Source organism: Orcinus orca, chromosome 21 (assembly GCF_937001465.1).
Source record: "Orcinus orca chromosome 21, mOrcOrc1.1, whole genome shotgun sequence".
Classification (NCBI taxonomy): domain Eukaryota; kingdom Metazoa; phylum Chordata; class Mammalia; order Artiodactyla; family Delphinidae; genus Orcinus; species Orcinus orca.
In genome coordinates, this window is record NC_064579.1 from 4,738,911 (window position 1) to 4,757,145 (window position 18,235).

Genomic DNA, 18,235 nt, shown 5'->3' on the forward strand with positions numbered 1-18,235 from the left:
ATTCTCTTAGCTTTGGCTTGTCTGTAAAGCTTTTGATTTCTCTGTCAAATCTGAATGAGAGCCCTGCTGGGTGGAGTATTCTTGGTTGCAGGTTCTTCCCTTTCACTTTAAATATATCATGCCACTCCTTTCTGGCCTGTAGAGTTTCTGCTGAAAAATCAGCTGATAACCTTATGCAAATTCCCTTGCATTTTATTTGTTGCTTTTCCCTTGTTGCTTTTTATATTTCCTCTGTCTTTTATTTTTATCAATTTGACTACTATGTGTCTCAGTATGTTTCTCCTTGGGTTCATCCTGCCTGAGAGTCTGCGCTTCCTGACTTGGGTGACTGTTTCCTTTCCCACGTTAGGGAATTTTTCAGCTATTATATCTTCAAATATTTTCTCAGGTCCTTTCTCTCTCTCTTCTCCTCTGGGACTGCTATAATGAGATGCATTTAATGTTGTCCCAGAGGTCTCTTAGACTCTCCTCATTTCTTTTCATTCTCTTTTCTTTATTCTGTTCCCTGGCAGTGATTTCCACCATTCTGTCTTCCAGGTAACTTATCTGTTCTTCTGCTACATTTATTCTGCTATTGATTCCTTCTAGTGTATTTTTCATTCCAGTTATTTTACTGTTCATCTCTGTTAGTCTGTTCTTTAGATTTTCTAGCTCATTGTTAACCATTTCTTGTATCTTCCCAGTCTGTGCCTCCATTCTTTTTCCAAGATTTTAGATCATATTTACTGTCATTACTCTGAATTCTTTTTTGAGTAGATTGCCTATCTCCACTTCACTTACTTGTTCTTCTGGGGTTTTATCTTGTTCCTTGCTCTGGGATATATTCCTCTGCCATCTCATTTTGTCTAACTTTCTGTGATTGTGGTTTCTGTTCCACAGGCTGCAGGGTTGTCATTCTTCTTGCTTCTGCTGTCTGCCCCCTGGTGGATGATGCTGGTCTAAGGGACTTGTGCCAGCTTCCTGATGGGAGGGCGTGGTTCCTGCCCACTGGTGGGTGGAACTGGGTCTTGTCCCTATGGTGGGCAGGGCCATGTCAAGGGGTGTGTTTAGTGGGAAGCTGTGGGCTCAGGAAGACTTTAGGCAACCTGTTCACTGATAGGTGGGGTTATGCTCCCATCCTGCTTGTTGTTTGGCACGAGGCATCCCAGCACTGGAGCCTATAGGCAGTTAGGTGGGGCCAGGTCTTGGTGAGAAAATGGCAGCCTCCAGCAGGGCTCATGCCAATGAGTACGCCCCAGAACTACTGCCACCAGTGTCTTTGTCCCTGCAGTGGGCCACAACCACCCCCAGCCTGCGCAGGAGACCCTCCAATACCAGCAGGTTGGTCTGGTCCAGGCTCTTATGAGGTCACTGCTTTTTCCCTGGGACCTGGTGCATACAAGACCTTGTGTATGCCCTCCAAGAGTGGAGGTTCTGTTTCCCCAAGTCCTGTGGAATTACTGTGATCAAACCCCGCTGACCTTCAGAGCCAGATGCTCAGAGGGCTCCTCCTACCAATGACAGACCCCTAGGCTGGGGAGCCTGACATGGGGCTCATAACTTTTACTCCTTTGGGAGAACCTCTGCGATATAATTATTTTCCAGTTTGTGGGTTGCCCACCCGATGGGTATGGGATTTGATTTTACCACTACTGTGCCCCTCCTACCATCTTGTTGTGGCTTTTCCTTTATATTTGGATGTAGGGTATCCTTTTTGGTAGGTTCCAGTATTTTTCTGTTGATGGTTGTTCAGCAGTTAGTTGTGATTCTGGTGTTTTTGTGAGAGAGGGTGAGGTAACTAACGTCTTTCTACCCAGCCATCTTTTCTCTGCCTCCTTTTTTTTCCCTTTGTGCTTAGTCTTGTTTCACTCCCTCATAAGGTGTCGAGTGCAGAGGCTTTGCACCCAACACTTCAAACCAGAGTGCCCAGTGTGAAACGGCTGTGCCGACATCTCCGCTTAGTGTGCAGAAGCATTCAATAATACAGTGTTGCTCATTTAAAAGTTGCTAAGAGATTAGAACTTAAAAGTTCTCAACACAAGAAAAAAAAATTTGTAACTATGCATGGTGACAGCTGTTACCTAGACTCATTACAGTGATTATTCTCCAAGGTATACAATATCAAATCACTATGTTGTACACCTGAAACTAATGTAATGTTATACATCAGTTATATCTCAATTAAAAATATTTGGATTTGGGTATGGTGGAGAAGGAGCTGTGAAAGCTACATATGGAGATGGAATCTCAAATGTCTGCAGTGAGACAAGCAAGTATTTCTAAGTCAATCATATTTTTCTGTTTCCTAAATGAAAAAAACAAATTGTCTTCCCAAAAGATAGCAATGTTCAAATAAAAATAGCTACCACTGAATTAGTTTGGGTACACCACAAGAACAAAAATGTTTTATCTATTCATTCAGTTTCTTGATTGCTCTACAAAACTGAGTGAAATTACATTTCCAGATTCATAGATTGCAACTAAAATGCCCAACGGGAGAAAAAAGAGTTATTTTGATAACATCTGTTGACTCCTCACAGTGAAGTAATGATTCTGTCACATTTTACCAAGTGAATGTGGAGCAAAATATTGCCCCCAGCTCTTAGGTAATTTGGTTTCCAGAACAGAGTTTCAAATAGGCTTCTGAATTTCTATGAAAATTTTAATAAAACCATATATAACAAAAAGATTTTTGCTATCTTGCTCAAATACAAACTAGACTTTGCTCATCTATATGTGTAGTTAGCAGACAGGGCAAATGTAAATTTTTGCAAGTTCCGTTCAGTCTATAATTTTCTTAATGAAGAAAAGAAAAAGATCTCACTTGCCAAATGTCCTGTACACCTGGTACACAACACCAAAAGGAGTGTGATTTGTTTTCCTGTGATATAAAGGCTTTCATAATGAAAGTTTCAGTCAGTTTCAGTTTCCTCAAAACGCATAAGCACTTACCAAGAATTTTTTTTTTAACTTCACAAAATGGAAAGAAATTGCTTCCTTAAACAAGTGTAGAAGACGACTGTACTCCTTACTGACCATAAAAGATATGTTAAAATATTTAAGATGTAAAATCTTATTTTTAAAAGTTTGGACAAGAAGAATGTACTTCTCTAATTTTGAAATTCATAGAGGATGAGAATAGGAAAAAAAGTGTGTAGTGAAGCAGAAATTTATGTGCTATTTCTCCAAAACAATCTGATGACCTGTGAAGGGGCCATCAGGATTATAGAAAAGGATGCACTGACTGCACCTGGGTAGTTCTATGATTTGCACAGGTTGTGACAACTCATACAATGAAAAAATGACTCATATTTTTGGAAATAAGACTGCTTCAGAACTCAAAAAAATGTAACCAGAAATGGGTAAGCAAGTTAAGAAGGACCTTCTCAGTTCCTTTATTAAAACTGTAATTTATGTGGAATTCAACTTAGATTTCACTAATTAAGATTACTTCTGTGCTTTAAAGCATGCTCCCTGAGAAAGAGAGATTTAACACATGACATCCAATGTGCTTTGGAGTGTATAAATATGATGGGCCTTATAGACATGGACAGCCTATAAGATGAATTTAAATATGCAAAGGAGCTGATTGACAGAGAGGTGGCCTACTAGAATAAGCCTGTAGAAACAAAGAGAATGAGTTTTGAAGAGCTGCAAAATAATATTTCCAAGCCTGAAAACCTGCTGTATCTAGTAAATAAGACCCAAGTATCCCATGCTCAAATGCTTTTGTCAAGATACTTAGCTTAAGGCCACCATGATGGACTGACACCAGAATTCAGTAAATGTGGGTTTGTTAAAACAGAGCTTCAAGTCAAAATGAATTTTACATTTGATTCTATTCCATTTTGCTACTACTTAAAAGAAGAATGTCTTATAGGCTGCAAGCAGTTCAGAAAAGTATAACTGGAAAATGAAACCAAAAATCAAAAATATGTCTGACTGTATTATGGCACAGAAGGAAGCATGTCAATGCTATTTTCATTAAATATGAGCATATCTTTAATCATTCCTATCATATTTATATTTTTTCTCCTTTCTAAAAGTCCTATGTTTATGTATCTTAAGAATAAACAATAAGATAACCATGCAAAATTTAAATATCTAGTAAAGAATTTTTAAAAAGAGGTAAAATAAATTGCTGTATCAGAGGTTACATTATAAAATATTCTCATTATAAAGCATTGCTGTTTTTGCTCACATATTTTATTTTTTAATTGGTTGTTCTATAAACTACTATTGATCAGCACTGTTTACTAGTTCTATTGCTATTTCACTTAAATAATAGCAATTTATGTAACAAAAGTACACAGTACAGAATAATATACAATTTCAAATAAACGCCTATTCTTTCAACATATTTATGTGAAAATAATAATATACGTGTAGTTGTATATGTTAAATGATTATGTTTATTTTTTGGTCTGATACACAGTCTGATACAGCTGTGTTTTAGCTGTCTGAAAAGTTACTCACCCTAGGTATGCCCCCCACTAATAGTCAAGCTACACATAAGTCTGCCCAGGAGTTCACCATTTAATTGCCCCAAAAGAAAAAGGGTTTGTAAAGGTAGACAGACCTCCTCTTCTCCCAGGTTAGTTTAGGTGGGCTCCAATAACCTTCTGGAACCAGGGACTATCCCCCACCTGTTCCCAGTCTCATCCAGGCCTGCTTGATCTCAAAATACTACTCAGGAACCCTAGAGGGGATATCCTAAAGGGAAATTTCTAAAGATGAGATTGTAGCCCCTAAAATGCAGGAGAAAGGAGTAGCCTTGCAAGATTCTGGTGGCATTAATATTACAATGACTACTAACATCATTTAAAACTAGGAATATATGAGACAATACAAAGTGAATAATCTAAATTAACTAATCAAATTATATGCACGGGAATTTCTACTTTTAAAATTTCCTACCACTAGTTACACTTTTTGTTAGACAATGTCAGTGTTGATATATAAAGAAGAGTTCAAACTTAACTGTCTTAGAGTCTTTTAAAATCTTACAAGTAAAGTAAAACCGTATTTGTTGACATTAGTTGCTTTGCAATGTGACTTGGAACCTACAACCGTAATTTATTGTCTTACATATTGTCTTTGATTAATAAAGTTTTAAAGACACTAACCAACTTTCCTCCTGTGTCCATCATCAATACTTCCAAAATCTTTTGCCATCGGCTTGCAACGAGGAGGAGCAAACCCCATTCTACAATGGCAATGGTTAAAATTGTTGCAGACCTAGAATAATCAGAAAATAGAACAATTTTTATGTACAAAGATGGTTTTCAATAGAGGCCAATTAATATTCTACACGTATTCAACAGAGAATTTATTCCAGAGAATTTATCCATTCCAGAGAATTTACCTTAAATAGACAAATTCAACAAATTTTCTCTTGACATTTCCCATACTGTAGAAAGTATATCTGGCTTCTGTTGCCAAATCAATTTTTGCCAAATAAATTCTTTTGCCAAATAAATTCTTTCAACTCTCCCCACAGCCAGACCAAACTATTGTCAATCACCAGCAACATGCCTCTAATTATCATTTACTTCCTAGCTTCACAGAACAGCCCAGACACTAAATTAATGAGCAAGACCAGCAAGAAAATCCTAATGACCTTTATTTACCATTTCCTGCCTTCTCTCTGTAAAAATAAGATCATTTTGGTTAGATGGTAACACATAGTGCTTATAGCACATCCAGCCCACATATTTACCAAACATCTTATACATCCAGAATCATCTTAAATGTTTCTACTTTATCTTCTCTAATAAACAGTTTGGCAAGATTTCTCAAGAAGATAAGATTGAAGTTATAATTTACAAACTGTTAAATGACACCAAGCAGCATGAAAGTGATCAAAAAAATTATTCAAATGATTTCTTTAAATCTCCAAACTGTTTATTGAATTGTTCAAAGCATGTTGCTTAAAATGAAAACTGAAATTACTTACTCCATTTGAATTACAATCTCTGGTAGAACTGCAACTCTGAAAATTGACATGGTATTTAAGCTCTACACATTTAAATCTCAGACAATACTGAAACAAAGCAAAAGAAGTAAAAAACAAATTCAGTCAAACCATCAGATTGTGTGCATAGATAATACATAAGAAAAAATTCAAGAAAATTCAAGAATTTGTATTACCAAGAATTGGCATAAAAATCCAAAACATAAAGTAATAATTGTGACTGCATTGAAATAAATGTGAAATAAGCTATATGCTTTCAGATTGTAAATGTATAGTCTTATATAAGAAGTTGAAACTTTTATTTTCTTACCATCTAGCACCAGAAGTCCTCTTAGAAAGAGAAATATCTGGAAAAATAATTTGATTAGTCCCTTCAGTTCAATAATTATCTGAGAAGCATTTAAAAAATACACGGGCCTGGGTACCTCCTGAGACTGTTATATTAAAATCTCTGGGGCCAGGGGCCAGGTGATTATCATGTGCAGTCAGGGTTAAGAAGCATCGAGTGGGAGGCTGAGGTACTAAAATCATTGGTATGAGGAGCAAAGGAAGGTAAATTACTATTCCATATGGGGAAAAAAATGAGAAGCAAGGATAACAGGTAGTTATATGAGGTAATAGGACAATGAGAGACTCCCATGGGTGAGATGGCTAAAAGGCCTTCTAAGAAAAGGAATGTTTAATGTGTGAATTACATTGTCCTAATTTATGGCATTAAATTGTGTGACCTTTCCCAATTATACAAAATTTTTCAGTAAAGTCAATACTTTACGAAAGAGTTTTGTTCTTTGGTGAGTTGTGTCTTTGGATCATAATAACAGGGTATGCAGAAAGAAGAGGATCAGAATTCTGAAATAGAGATTTGAGCCAATATCATTTACATTTCAAGGGGAGAGAGATCTCAGGTCTTATTTGTATCTATATGTTTCCAAATGAGCAAGATGTGACAGATACTTGGATTATTTTCTTGCACTATTACCAAAGAGCATTATATAAAAATAAATTTGAATTGAGCAAGCAAACCTTGAGACTTTCTCTCAAAAGAAATGTAAATTTATTTAATTTTCCAGAGTAGCTCTTGGGATTAATAATTTCTAGGATTCATTAGAACATTAAATGGTTGTTAGATATATTGTTTGTTTATAGGATATTAGAACATTCTAAAACATTCTAAAATTATAGTATGCTATATTATTAACTGTTAATACTGTTCTCTTGTTCTTATGTATAACATAAGTGATAACTATAATATGTTACAGCAGAATATAATATTGTAAAAATAGTATTCAATTTAATTAAAACATTCATCTACCAATCAGAAAAAAATCAGAGTTGATTATAAGAAGTTAAAATCAGTGTAACTTTGAAGGTTCTATTGAAACAATGAATACAATTCAAGAAAGTTGTTGCAAAAACATTCCAAAGGAGGAAAAATGCTTGATCATATAATAACTTACTCACCCCAAACTAGTATTCACATGAGATCTTCAAATGTTAGCTAAAAAATTACTCCCTATAGTGCATGCAAGAGCACTTGATTACATATTGCCGAACATAAAAAAATGAGCTGTATAAAAATTACTTAAAAGTAATGTTGCTGTTAAAAAGAGGTGTGGAGGTCATTAAAAACAAATATTGCTGGAATATTGCTAATATACCTGTTAAAAATTGTCCACACTTGTAAATAGAGAAAATTGGAGAACCACATTTCTTTTCAATGTCATTTTTGAACATTCATTAAAGGACCCATCTAAGGTAAACCTAAAGTTTATTTAATTATTTAAGGAATGTACTTTGTATAACTTGCTAGTCAGTACTGATAAGAGCCTAGATTTTGTGAACTTATATGTTAACATAGTTTTTGTCTGGCCGATATGTAAATGAGTTTTGTCTGATTGAAATGATAACCCGAAATTACGGTTTTATTACTCTATAGGACATTAGCAGATTTTACTTCGAACCTAACAACTGTATTTCAACATTCTTTCACCTAATGCCTCTAAAGTAGGGTGATTCCCAAGTGGCATCAAAAATTTAACTTGGCTGATTCTCCATTTCTCTGAGTTTTTTTCTTCTCATTTTGGTTTTTTGTTGCTTTGTTTTTGTTTCTGATTCTTGACCAAGTCAGTAAGTCTGCTCATGATGTGTATATATTTGTGAGTGCTTGTATATATGCATATACACATGTGTATACACATACAATTTTGCTTAGTTTATATATTACAGAATGGCTATACCTTTGGGTTGTATTAACTTGTTCATTTTTGTCACTTTAAAAAGAAAATGAGTGTGACTGTAAGGGATTGTATTAGGTGTGTATGAGTTTTTAGGCTGCTAACTAGCTTCTGTATGAGAGGCAGAAATAAATTATCTACCTTTACATCTTTCTGAAATATAACTTAATTGGTTTAAAAATTATAATTACTACAATTAGGACATGCCAGTAGCAATAATGGCAGAAGACAATTATGTCTCAGGATAATAGGATGTGTAATTGCTTCTCAAAAGACAAAACTGTTTTATCCTAATGCTATATCTGGTTGTTTCAGAATATGAAAGAGGACAGTGAATGTCAAGGCTTGAATGAATATGGAAAATTATAGACATTTTGTGCAAGGTAACCTTGGTTTTGTTGATAATACCTATGCACAAGAAAATAATGATTCTGAAAAAAATTTAGCAACAATTGTTCAATTTTGGTGGGGTCATTCATAAGATAATTTAAAAAATATCCTTGTGAATACCGTAAAGCCTCATACTATATTGATGCAAAATTAGAATTTGGGTTTTTAAAAATTGTATACATGGAAATTGCTTGTGAAGTATTCAGTTTGCTCTTAACAGTGGTAGTACAAGGTTTTTGTTTACTTTCTATAAATTTACCTGGATGGCAGAGATTCAATATTTCACCAGAATAATTTTCTATGCTTTGTATTATGTAAATGGTTATTTTTAAAAACCTCCCCGTTTTTTGAAAGAGCTAAAGTTCCCTATAATTTTAGTACCTTTTCCTATTTTATGCAAGCTCTTGCACTGTCACTTTGATTAACAGGGAGTTAAGCAATTTTTACTAGATAACCAATAATCCTTTTTAATTAAGTAACCACCTTGGACAACTCTGGTGACTTTACCTTACCAAGGTCAGAGTCTAAAGTCAAAAATATTTTTTTTCTTCATGATTTTAATAATACCTAAAACTATCTTTGAGATTTCTGAGATTGCCATCAGAAAATAACAGATTTGTTCTCTTATCTCATAAATATAAGAATGCTAGAAATAATTACAATTTGTTTGGTATTCTCCATTATTTATTATTAGTTTTTTAATGAAAACTCATCATATTGTAATGGCTTTTTACAAAATAAGAGAAACTATTGTTCCTAATTGCAGTTGGGAAGAATTTTACAATATCTTTCTTTTTTTAATTCATTTTTAAATTTAAGTAGTTAATTTACAATGTTGTGTTAGTTTCAGGTGTACAGCAAAGTGATTCAGATATATACATATGTTTTCTTTTTCAGGTTCTTTTCCATTATAGGTTGTTACAAGACCTTGAATATAGTTCTCTGTGCTGTACAGTAGGTCCTTGTTGTGTACCTAGTTTATACATAGTAGTGTGTATACTGTAATCCCAAACTCCTAATTTATGATATTCTCCATTATTTCCTAATAGATAGCAATGTAAGAGCTGCATAGGAAGAACTGTCAAAGAAATTCAGCCAGCCTTCCCTAGGTTAATTTTAAATGTTATTAATATAAGCATAACTAATGTTCTTAGCATAAATGTTTCATATATTGTACATGTAACTAGAATGGATTGAATGCTTGTAGAAACTCAAGTCCACTTCTCTTCATAATATTTTCTTATCCTCAAGAGAAACTTTGATCAAACTCTTAATAAATAGTTATTATCACACCCCTGTCTGCAAAATAAGAGATTTTGCTTTTCTCCATTCCCATACTATTGATGACTCTAATAAATGAACCATTCAAACTTTTCAGGCTTTTGATCAACTGGTAGTTTGTGCTTTTCTCTAATGTTTACCTAAAGTTTCTGCTTTCAGGTACAGGATAGAAACTAGGTCTTCACTGACATGTAGAAAGGATCATATCAGGTATTCTAAACTATTTAAATTCAAGAATTAGACTCACAGGTACAGGATATGGTGCTTAAGCTGATACTGAGGAGACAATTTCAGAACACACCATATGGCTGAATTAGGCTTTATTGGAATCCTTTATATCCAGGAATATAATGCCATATGAAAGCAAACTGCTAACTCAAAATCCAGGGGAATAAGAATCAATTATACAGGGCTAAATTAAATAATGAGAAAAATTAACTGTGGTTATACATTTCAGATGATATATCAGAAAGCCCTTTTTCTTTCTTCTTGATGCATTTCTAATCCTCAGTTTATTAGCTATGCTTTTATAAACTGAAATGAAACATTTTAAAACTAGGAACTGGTTCTCACTAGTGCCCTCAAATTCAGAAACAATACATTTACTGTTCCTTCACTTTTTATGGCAATGCAATTATTTATAGGCTCAATAATGGTCCACCATTACCCTCCTACCATAAATAACTAGAAAACTAGACAAATTATAGAAAACAACTATTTTTACACATTGGACTATAGGCAGAACAAGACTATGATCTCTGAGAAAAAAATAAAAAACAAATGAGGTGAGCCCTCCTATTTTCCAGGCTCTTTGCTTGGAGGCAATTTCCTGATTAAGGTGTAGTGAGGAGGAACCCAAACACAGTTGGGAAATCTTGTTGAGTAAAGGAGATGGGGATTCAAGTATGTGAAGGTTAGGAGGCTGTGGAACCTAGAATTTGCTGGGAAGACTATTCTAGAGGAGAGAACTACAAATGAAAGAGTTCTATAAACCTACATAGGAACTGCCTTCTGTCTTTGGCTGAATACAATCTGCACCTGCACAGGGCTAACATCCATAAGACTGAACAAGAACTACTTCCAGAGGAAAAAAATTAGCAAGGAACTATAAGATGAATAGTTCCAGAAATCACACAACATGGAAATCATACAAGGTCCTATCAGCATGAATGTACAGGCCATGTTGAATGAACAGAATATTCAATAGAGACCATAGAAGGGTCACAACTCAGAACTGGGGCAAATTTAGCCTAAAGTAAAATTTAGACCCTAAAATATTTACTCTATGCCTTCAAAGAGCTTAACAACAAGTCTTGAAAGTTTAAAATGATCTGCAAGTCTACCCAACAAAGAATTGAAGGTAATGATCAAAGAACTCAGGAGAAGATTGGAAGAAAAAAGTGAAAAGTTAGAAGTTTCTAAAAAAGAGTTAGAAAATATAAGGAACAACCAAACAGAGATGAAGAATACAATAACTGAAATAGAAAACATACTAGAAGAAATCAATTATAGACTAATTGATACAGAGGAGTGGATCAGTGAGCTGGAAGACAGAGTAGTGGAAATCACTGATGCCGAACAGAAAAAAGAGTAAGAGGAAATGAGGAAAGTTTAAGAGACCTCTGGTACAATATTCTGTGCACTAATATTCATTTTATAGAGATCTCGGAAGGAGAAGAGAGAGAGAAAGGGACTGAAAACATATTTTAAAACGTAATAGCTGAAACAAATCCCTAACCTGGAAAAGGAAGCAGACATCCAAGCACAGGAAGCTGAGAAAGTTCCAAATAGGATCAACCCAAAGAGGACTACACCAAGACACACTGTAGTGAAAATGGCAAAAATTAAAGACAAAGAATATTAAAAGCAAAAAGGGGAAAACAACAAATTACATACACGAGAACTCCCATAAGACTATTAGCTGACTTTTCAGCAGAAACTTTGCAGGTCAGAAGGGGGTGGCACAATATTTTTAAAGTGATGAAAGGAAGAAAAACGACAACCAACAATACTCTAGCTGGCAAGGCTTTCATTCAGATTTGATGGTAAGATCAACAGTTTTACAGGCAAGCAAAAGCTAAAAGAGTTCAGCACCAGCAAGCCACCTTTACAAAAAATGTTAAAGGGACTTCTCTAAATGAAAATGAAAAGGCCACAACTAGAAACGTGAAAATTACAAAACAAAAAATCTCACTGGTTAATGAAAATATATAGTAATGGTAGTAAATCAACCACATATTTATATACATGGAAGGTTAAAAGACAAAAATAGTAAAGTCACTTATATCCACAATGAATAGTAAAGGGATATGAAAAACAAAAATATGTGAAATATGATGTCAAAAATGTGGGGGAAGGGGAGTAAAATGCAGGATTGTTAAAATGTGGTTGAACTTCAGAAATCAGCAATTTAAAATTATATATATATATATATATATATAGTTTTATATAAACTTCATGTTAACCACAAACCAAAAATCTATAATAGATACACACACACAAAAAAAGATGTGTGCAAGCATAACACTAACTATAGTCATTAAATCAGAAGGTAAGAGAGCAAAAAGAGAAAGTAACAAAAAAGAGAAGTACAAAAACAACCCCAAAACAAATAATAAAATAGCAATAAGTACATCACTATCAATAATTACTTTAAAGGAAAGTGGACTAAATGTTCCAATCAAAAGACACAGAGTAGCTAAATGAATACAGAAACAAGATCATATACATGCTGCCTACAAGAGACTCACTTCAGAGCTAAAGACACACATGGACTAACTGTGAGGGAATAAAAAAGGGTATTCCATACAAATGGAAACAAAAAGAAAGCCAGGATAGCAATAATTATACCAGACAAAATAGACTTTAAAATAAAGACTGTTACAAGAAACAGAGATGATAATATAAATGATGACAATGATAAAAGGATTAGCACAAGATATGAAAACCTTTAAATATGCATGCACCCAACATAGAAGCAATTAAACACATAAAGCAAATATTAACAGACATAAAGGGAGAAATTGCCAGTAACATAATAATAGTGGGGGACTTTAACGGCCCACTTACAACAATGAAGAGATCATACTGACAGAAAATCAGTAAGGAAACACTGGCCTTAAATAACACATTAAAACAAAGAGACTTCATAGATATATATAGAACATTCCATCTAAAGCAGTAGAATACACATTCTTTTCAAGTGCACAGGGAACATTCTCCAGGACAGATCACATGCCACAAAAAAAAGATACTAGGCCACAAAACAAGTCCGGGTAAATTTAGTTGAAATCATATAAAGCATCTTTTCTGACCACAAGGTGATTGAGACTAGAAATTAACTATGAGGAAAAAAAAAACCAAACGTGGAGCCTGAATAATATGCTACACAACAAAAATGTATCACTGAAGAAATCAAATAAGAAATTTTAAATGCTTGGAGACAACGAAAATTAAAACACTATAATTGAAAATCCATGGGATGCAGCAAAGGTAGTTCTAAGAAGGAAAATTATAATGATACAAGTATACCTCAGGAGACAAGAAAAATCTCAAACAACTTAAACTTACTTAACAACTTAACAACTTAACTTAAACAACTTAAACTCCTTTAGTTACTTAAAGGAACTAGAAAAAGAAGAACAAACAAAATCCAAAGTTATTTGAAAGAGTGAAATCATAAAGATCAGAGCCAAAATAACTAAAATAGGGACAAAAAAAAACCCCCACACACAATAGAAGAGACCAATGAAACAAGAGCTGGTTCCTTGAAAAAGAAACAAAATTAATAAACCTTTAGCCAGACCCATCAAGAAAAAGAAGAGAGAGGGCCCAAATCAATAATACCAGAAATGGAAAAAAAAAGTTACAACTAATACAACAGAAATACAAAGGATCATAAAAGATATTCCAAAAATTATATGACAATGAAATGGACAAAGTCCTAGAAATGTACAATTTCCCAAGACTGAATAAGGGGTAAAAACAAAATCTGAACAGACCAATTACCAGTATGAAACAGAATCAGTAATTTAAAAACACTCCCAACAAACAGAAGTCCAGGACTAGATGGATTCACAGTAAAATTCTACCAAACATTTGTAAGAGAGTTAACAGCTATTTTGCTCAAATTATTCTAAAAAATTGCAGAGAAAGAAATGTACCCAAAATCATTCTAAGAGGCCAGTATCACCCTGATTCCAAAACCAGACCAAGATATCACACACGAAAAAGAAAATTACAAGGAAATATCACTGACAAACATAGATGCAAAAATCCTCGACAAAATATTAGCAAACCAAATCCAACAATATATGAAAAGGATCATACACCATGATGCAGTGGGAATGTAATCCAGAGATACAAAAATGGTTCAATACCCACAATTCAATCAATGTGATACACATATTAACAAATTTAAGAATAAAAATTATATGATTATCTCAATACCTGCAGAAAAATCTATGGACAAAATTCAATGCCACTTATAATACAAACTCTCAGCAAAGTGGGAATAGAAGGAATATACCTCAATGTAATAAGGGACATACATGCTAATTCCACAGCTAACATCATACTCAATGGTGAAAAGCTCAAACCATTTCCTCTAAGATCAGGAACAAGACAAGAATGCCCCCTCTCACCACTTTTATTCACCATAGTATTGTAAGTCCTAGCCAGAACAATCAGACAAGAAAAAAATAAAAGAAATCCAAATTGAAAAGGAAGAAATAAAACTGTCACTGTTTGCAGATGACATGATATTATGTATAGGAAACCCTAAAAATACCACAAAAACTACTAAAGCTAATTCAGTAAAGATGCATGATACAAAACTAATATACAGAAATCTGCCCCATTTTTATACACTATCAGAGAATTTTTTTTCAAAATTCCAATTTCAGTTGCATCAAAATAATATAATACCTAGGAATAAATCTAACTAAGGAGGTAAAAGACCAGTACTTAGAAAACTGTAAGACACTGATGAAAGTAACTGACGACAATACAAACAGATGGAAAGATGTACTGTGTTCACGGATTGGAAGGATATTGTTAAAATGTCCATACTACCTAAAGCAATCTACAGGTTTAATGCAAGCCCTATCAAGATACCCATGACATATTTTCACTGAAATAGAACAAATAATTCTAAAATGTATATGGAACCCCAAAAGACCCCAAATAGCCAAAACAATCTTGAGAAAAAGAACAAAGCAGGATGTATAACTCTCCCTGATTTCACACTATATCACAAAGCAACAGTAATCAAAACAATATGGTACTGGCATAAAAAAGACACAAAGATTAATGGACCCATATAGAGAGCCCAGAAGTAAACCAACACACTTATGGTGAATTAATCTATCACAAAGGAAGCAAGAATAGACAATGGTAAAAAGACATCAATAAGTGATGTTGGGAAAACTGGACAGCTACATGTAAAATAATTAATTTAGAACATTTTCTCACCCCATAGACAAAAAATAAACTGAAAATGGCTTAAATACCTAAATGTAAGACTGGAAACCATAAAACTTCTTGAAGAAAACACAAAAGAATGCTCTTTGTCATAAATTGTAGCGATAATTTTTTTTGGTCTGTAACCTAAGGCAAAGGAAACAAAAGCAAAAATAAACAAACAGGACCTAATTAAACTCAAAAGCTTTTGCACAGCAAGGAAACCATTGACAAAATGAAGAAAACCTACTGAATGGGAGAAAATATTTACAAATGATATGACCAACAAGGGATTAATATGCAAAATATATACACAGGTCATACAACTCAATATCAAAAACCCAAAATACTCAATTAAAAAATGAACAGAAGACCCGAATACATATTTTTCCCAGGAAGACATACAGAAGGCAAACAGGCACATAAAAAGATGCTGAAAATTCATAATCATCAGTTGTAACTTGTCCTTTTTCAATTTTAATTTTATTGACTTGAGTCCTCTGCTTTTCTTTCTTGATGAGTCTGGCTAAAGGTTTATCAATTTTGTTTAACTTCTCAAAGAACCAACTTTTAGTTTCATTGATCTTAGCTATTTTTTTCTTTGTATTTATTTCTGCTCTGATCTTTATGATTTCTTTCCTTCTACTAACTTTGGGTTTTGTTTGTTCTTCTTTCTCTAATTCCTTTAGGTGTAAGGTTAGATTTATTTGAGATTTTTCTTGTTTCTTGAGGTAGGTTTGTATTGCTATAAACTGCCCTCTTAGAACTGCTTTTGCTGCATCCCATAGGTTTCGGATTATTATGTTTTCATTGTAATTTGTCTCTAGGTATTTTTTGATTTCCTCTTTGATTTCTTCAGTGATTTCTTGGTTATTTAGTAGCATATTGTTTAGCCTCCATGTGTTTATATTTTTTACAGTTTTTTTTCCCTGTAATTGATATCTTGTCTCATAGCATTGTGGTCAGAAAAGATGCTTGATATGATTTCGATTTTCTTAAATTTACTGAGGTTTGCTTCATGACCCAAGGTATGGTCTATCCTGGAGAATGTTCCATGAGCACTTGAGAGGAAAGTTTATTCTGTTGCTTTCAAATGGAATGTTCTATAAATATCAATTAAGTCCCTTTGGTCTATGTGTCATTTAAGGTCTGTGTCTTTACTGGTTTTCTGTCTGGATGATCTGTCCATTGATGAAAGTGGGGTGTTACAATCCCCCACTATCATTGCATTATTGTCGATTTCTCCTTTTATGGCTGTTAGCATTTGCCTTATATTTTGAGGTGCTCCTATGTTGGGAGCATATATATTTACAATTGTTATATCTTCTTCTTGGATTTATCCCTTGATCATTATGTACTGTCCCTGCTTTGCCTCTTGTAACATTCTGTATTTTAAAATCTATTTTGTCTGGTATGAATAGTGCTACACCAGCTTTCTTTTGATTCCCATTTCCATGGATTATCTTTTTCCATCCCCTCACTTTCAGTCTGTATGTGTCCTTAGATCTGAAGTGGGTCTCTTGTAGACAGCATATATATAGGTCTTGTTTCTATATCTATTCAGCCATTCTAGGTCTTTTGGTTGGAGTATTTAATATATGTACATTTAAGGTAATTATTGATATGTATGTTTTATTGCCATTTATTAACTATTTTAGATTTTTGGGGGGTCTTTTTTCTCCCTTTGTCTTTTGTTCTCGTGTTGTGATTTGATGTCTATCTTTAGTGATGAGCTTAGATTGCTTTTTCTTTTTTGTCTGTGTATCTATTGTAGATTTTTGTTGTGTGGTTCCCATGAGGTTTCGATATAGCAGTCTATATGTATACCAGACTGTTTAAAATTGTTGATCTCTTAGTTTCAAATGCGTTTCCAATATCCTGTATTTGTACTCCCCTCTTCTCACAATTGCTTGTTTTGATATCATATTTGTGTGTGGATGAATTCCTACCTTTACTTTATGTTTGCCTTTAATGGTGAGCTTCTCCATTCATAATTTTCTTTTTTCTTGTTGTGGCCTTTTCTTTTCCGCCTAGAGAATTTTCTTTAGGATTTTTTTAATGCTGGTTTGGTGGTGCTGAATTCTCCTAGCTTTTGCTTGTCTGGAAAACTTTTGATTTTTCCATCAAATCTGAATGAGAGCTTTGTTGGATAGCATATTCTTGGTTGTAGGATTTTCCCTTTCATCATTTAAAATATGCAGAGCCATTCCCTTCTGGCCTGCAGAGTTTCTGCTGAAAAATCAGCTGATAGCCTTATCAGGGTTCCCTTGTGTGTTATTTGTTGATTTTCCCTTGTGGCTTTTAATATTTTTTCTTGTCTTTAATTTTTATTTGTTTCATTAATATGTGTCTCAGTGTGTTAATCCTTGGGTTTCTCTTGTATGGGATTCTCTGCATTTCCTGGACTTGAGTGACTGTTTCCTTGCTAAAGTTAGAGAATTTTTGGCTATAATCTCTTCAAAAATATTCTCAGGCCCTTTCTCTCTCTCTTCCTATCCTGGGACCCCTTTAATGCAAATGTTGGTGCATTTAATGTTGCGCCAGAGGTCTCTTAGACTGCCCTCATTTCTTTTCATTCTTTTTTCTTTATTCTGTCTTGTGGCAGTGATTTCTACCATTCTGTCTTCCAGCTCACTTATTCGTTTTTCTGCCTCAGTTACTCTGCTATTGATTCCTTCTAGTGTATTTTTCATTTCACTTATTGTATAGTTCATCTCTATCTGTTCTTTAAATCTTCTAGCTCTTTGTTAAACATCTCTTGTAATTTCTTGGTCTGTCCCTCCATTCTTTTTCTGAGATCCTGGATGATCTTTACTATCATTACTCTGAATTCTTTTTCAGGTAGTTTGTCTATCTCCACTTCATTTAGTTGTTCTTGTGGGTTTTTATTTTGCTCCTTTGTCTGGAACATTTTTCT

At 33.9% G+C, this 18,235-nt stretch overlaps 1 protein-coding gene across 5 annotated transcripts in view; it reads right to left on the minus strand.

Moving 5' to 3' along the window:
- LOC101284300 (disintegrin and metalloproteinase domain-containing protein 5-like) overlaps window positions 1-18,235 on the minus strand; it is a 207,613-nt gene that overhangs the window by 94,596 nt on the left and 94,782 nt on the right. For 4 of the 5 annotated variants that reach the window (XM_033415017.2, XM_049704185.1, XM_033415020.2 and 1 more), the window contains exons 17-18: window positions 5,936-6,022; window positions 5,106-5,217 (exon numbers count right to left, since the gene is read on the minus strand). In XM_033415017.2, the coding sequence (XP_033270908.1) occupies window positions 5,106-5,217; window positions 5,936-6,022 (199 nt within the window). Of the gene's footprint in view, window positions 1-5,105; window positions 5,218-5,935; window positions 6,023-15,368; window positions 15,466-18,235 lie in introns of those variants that run through there. The other variant, XM_049704186.1, reaches the window with a different exon arrangement.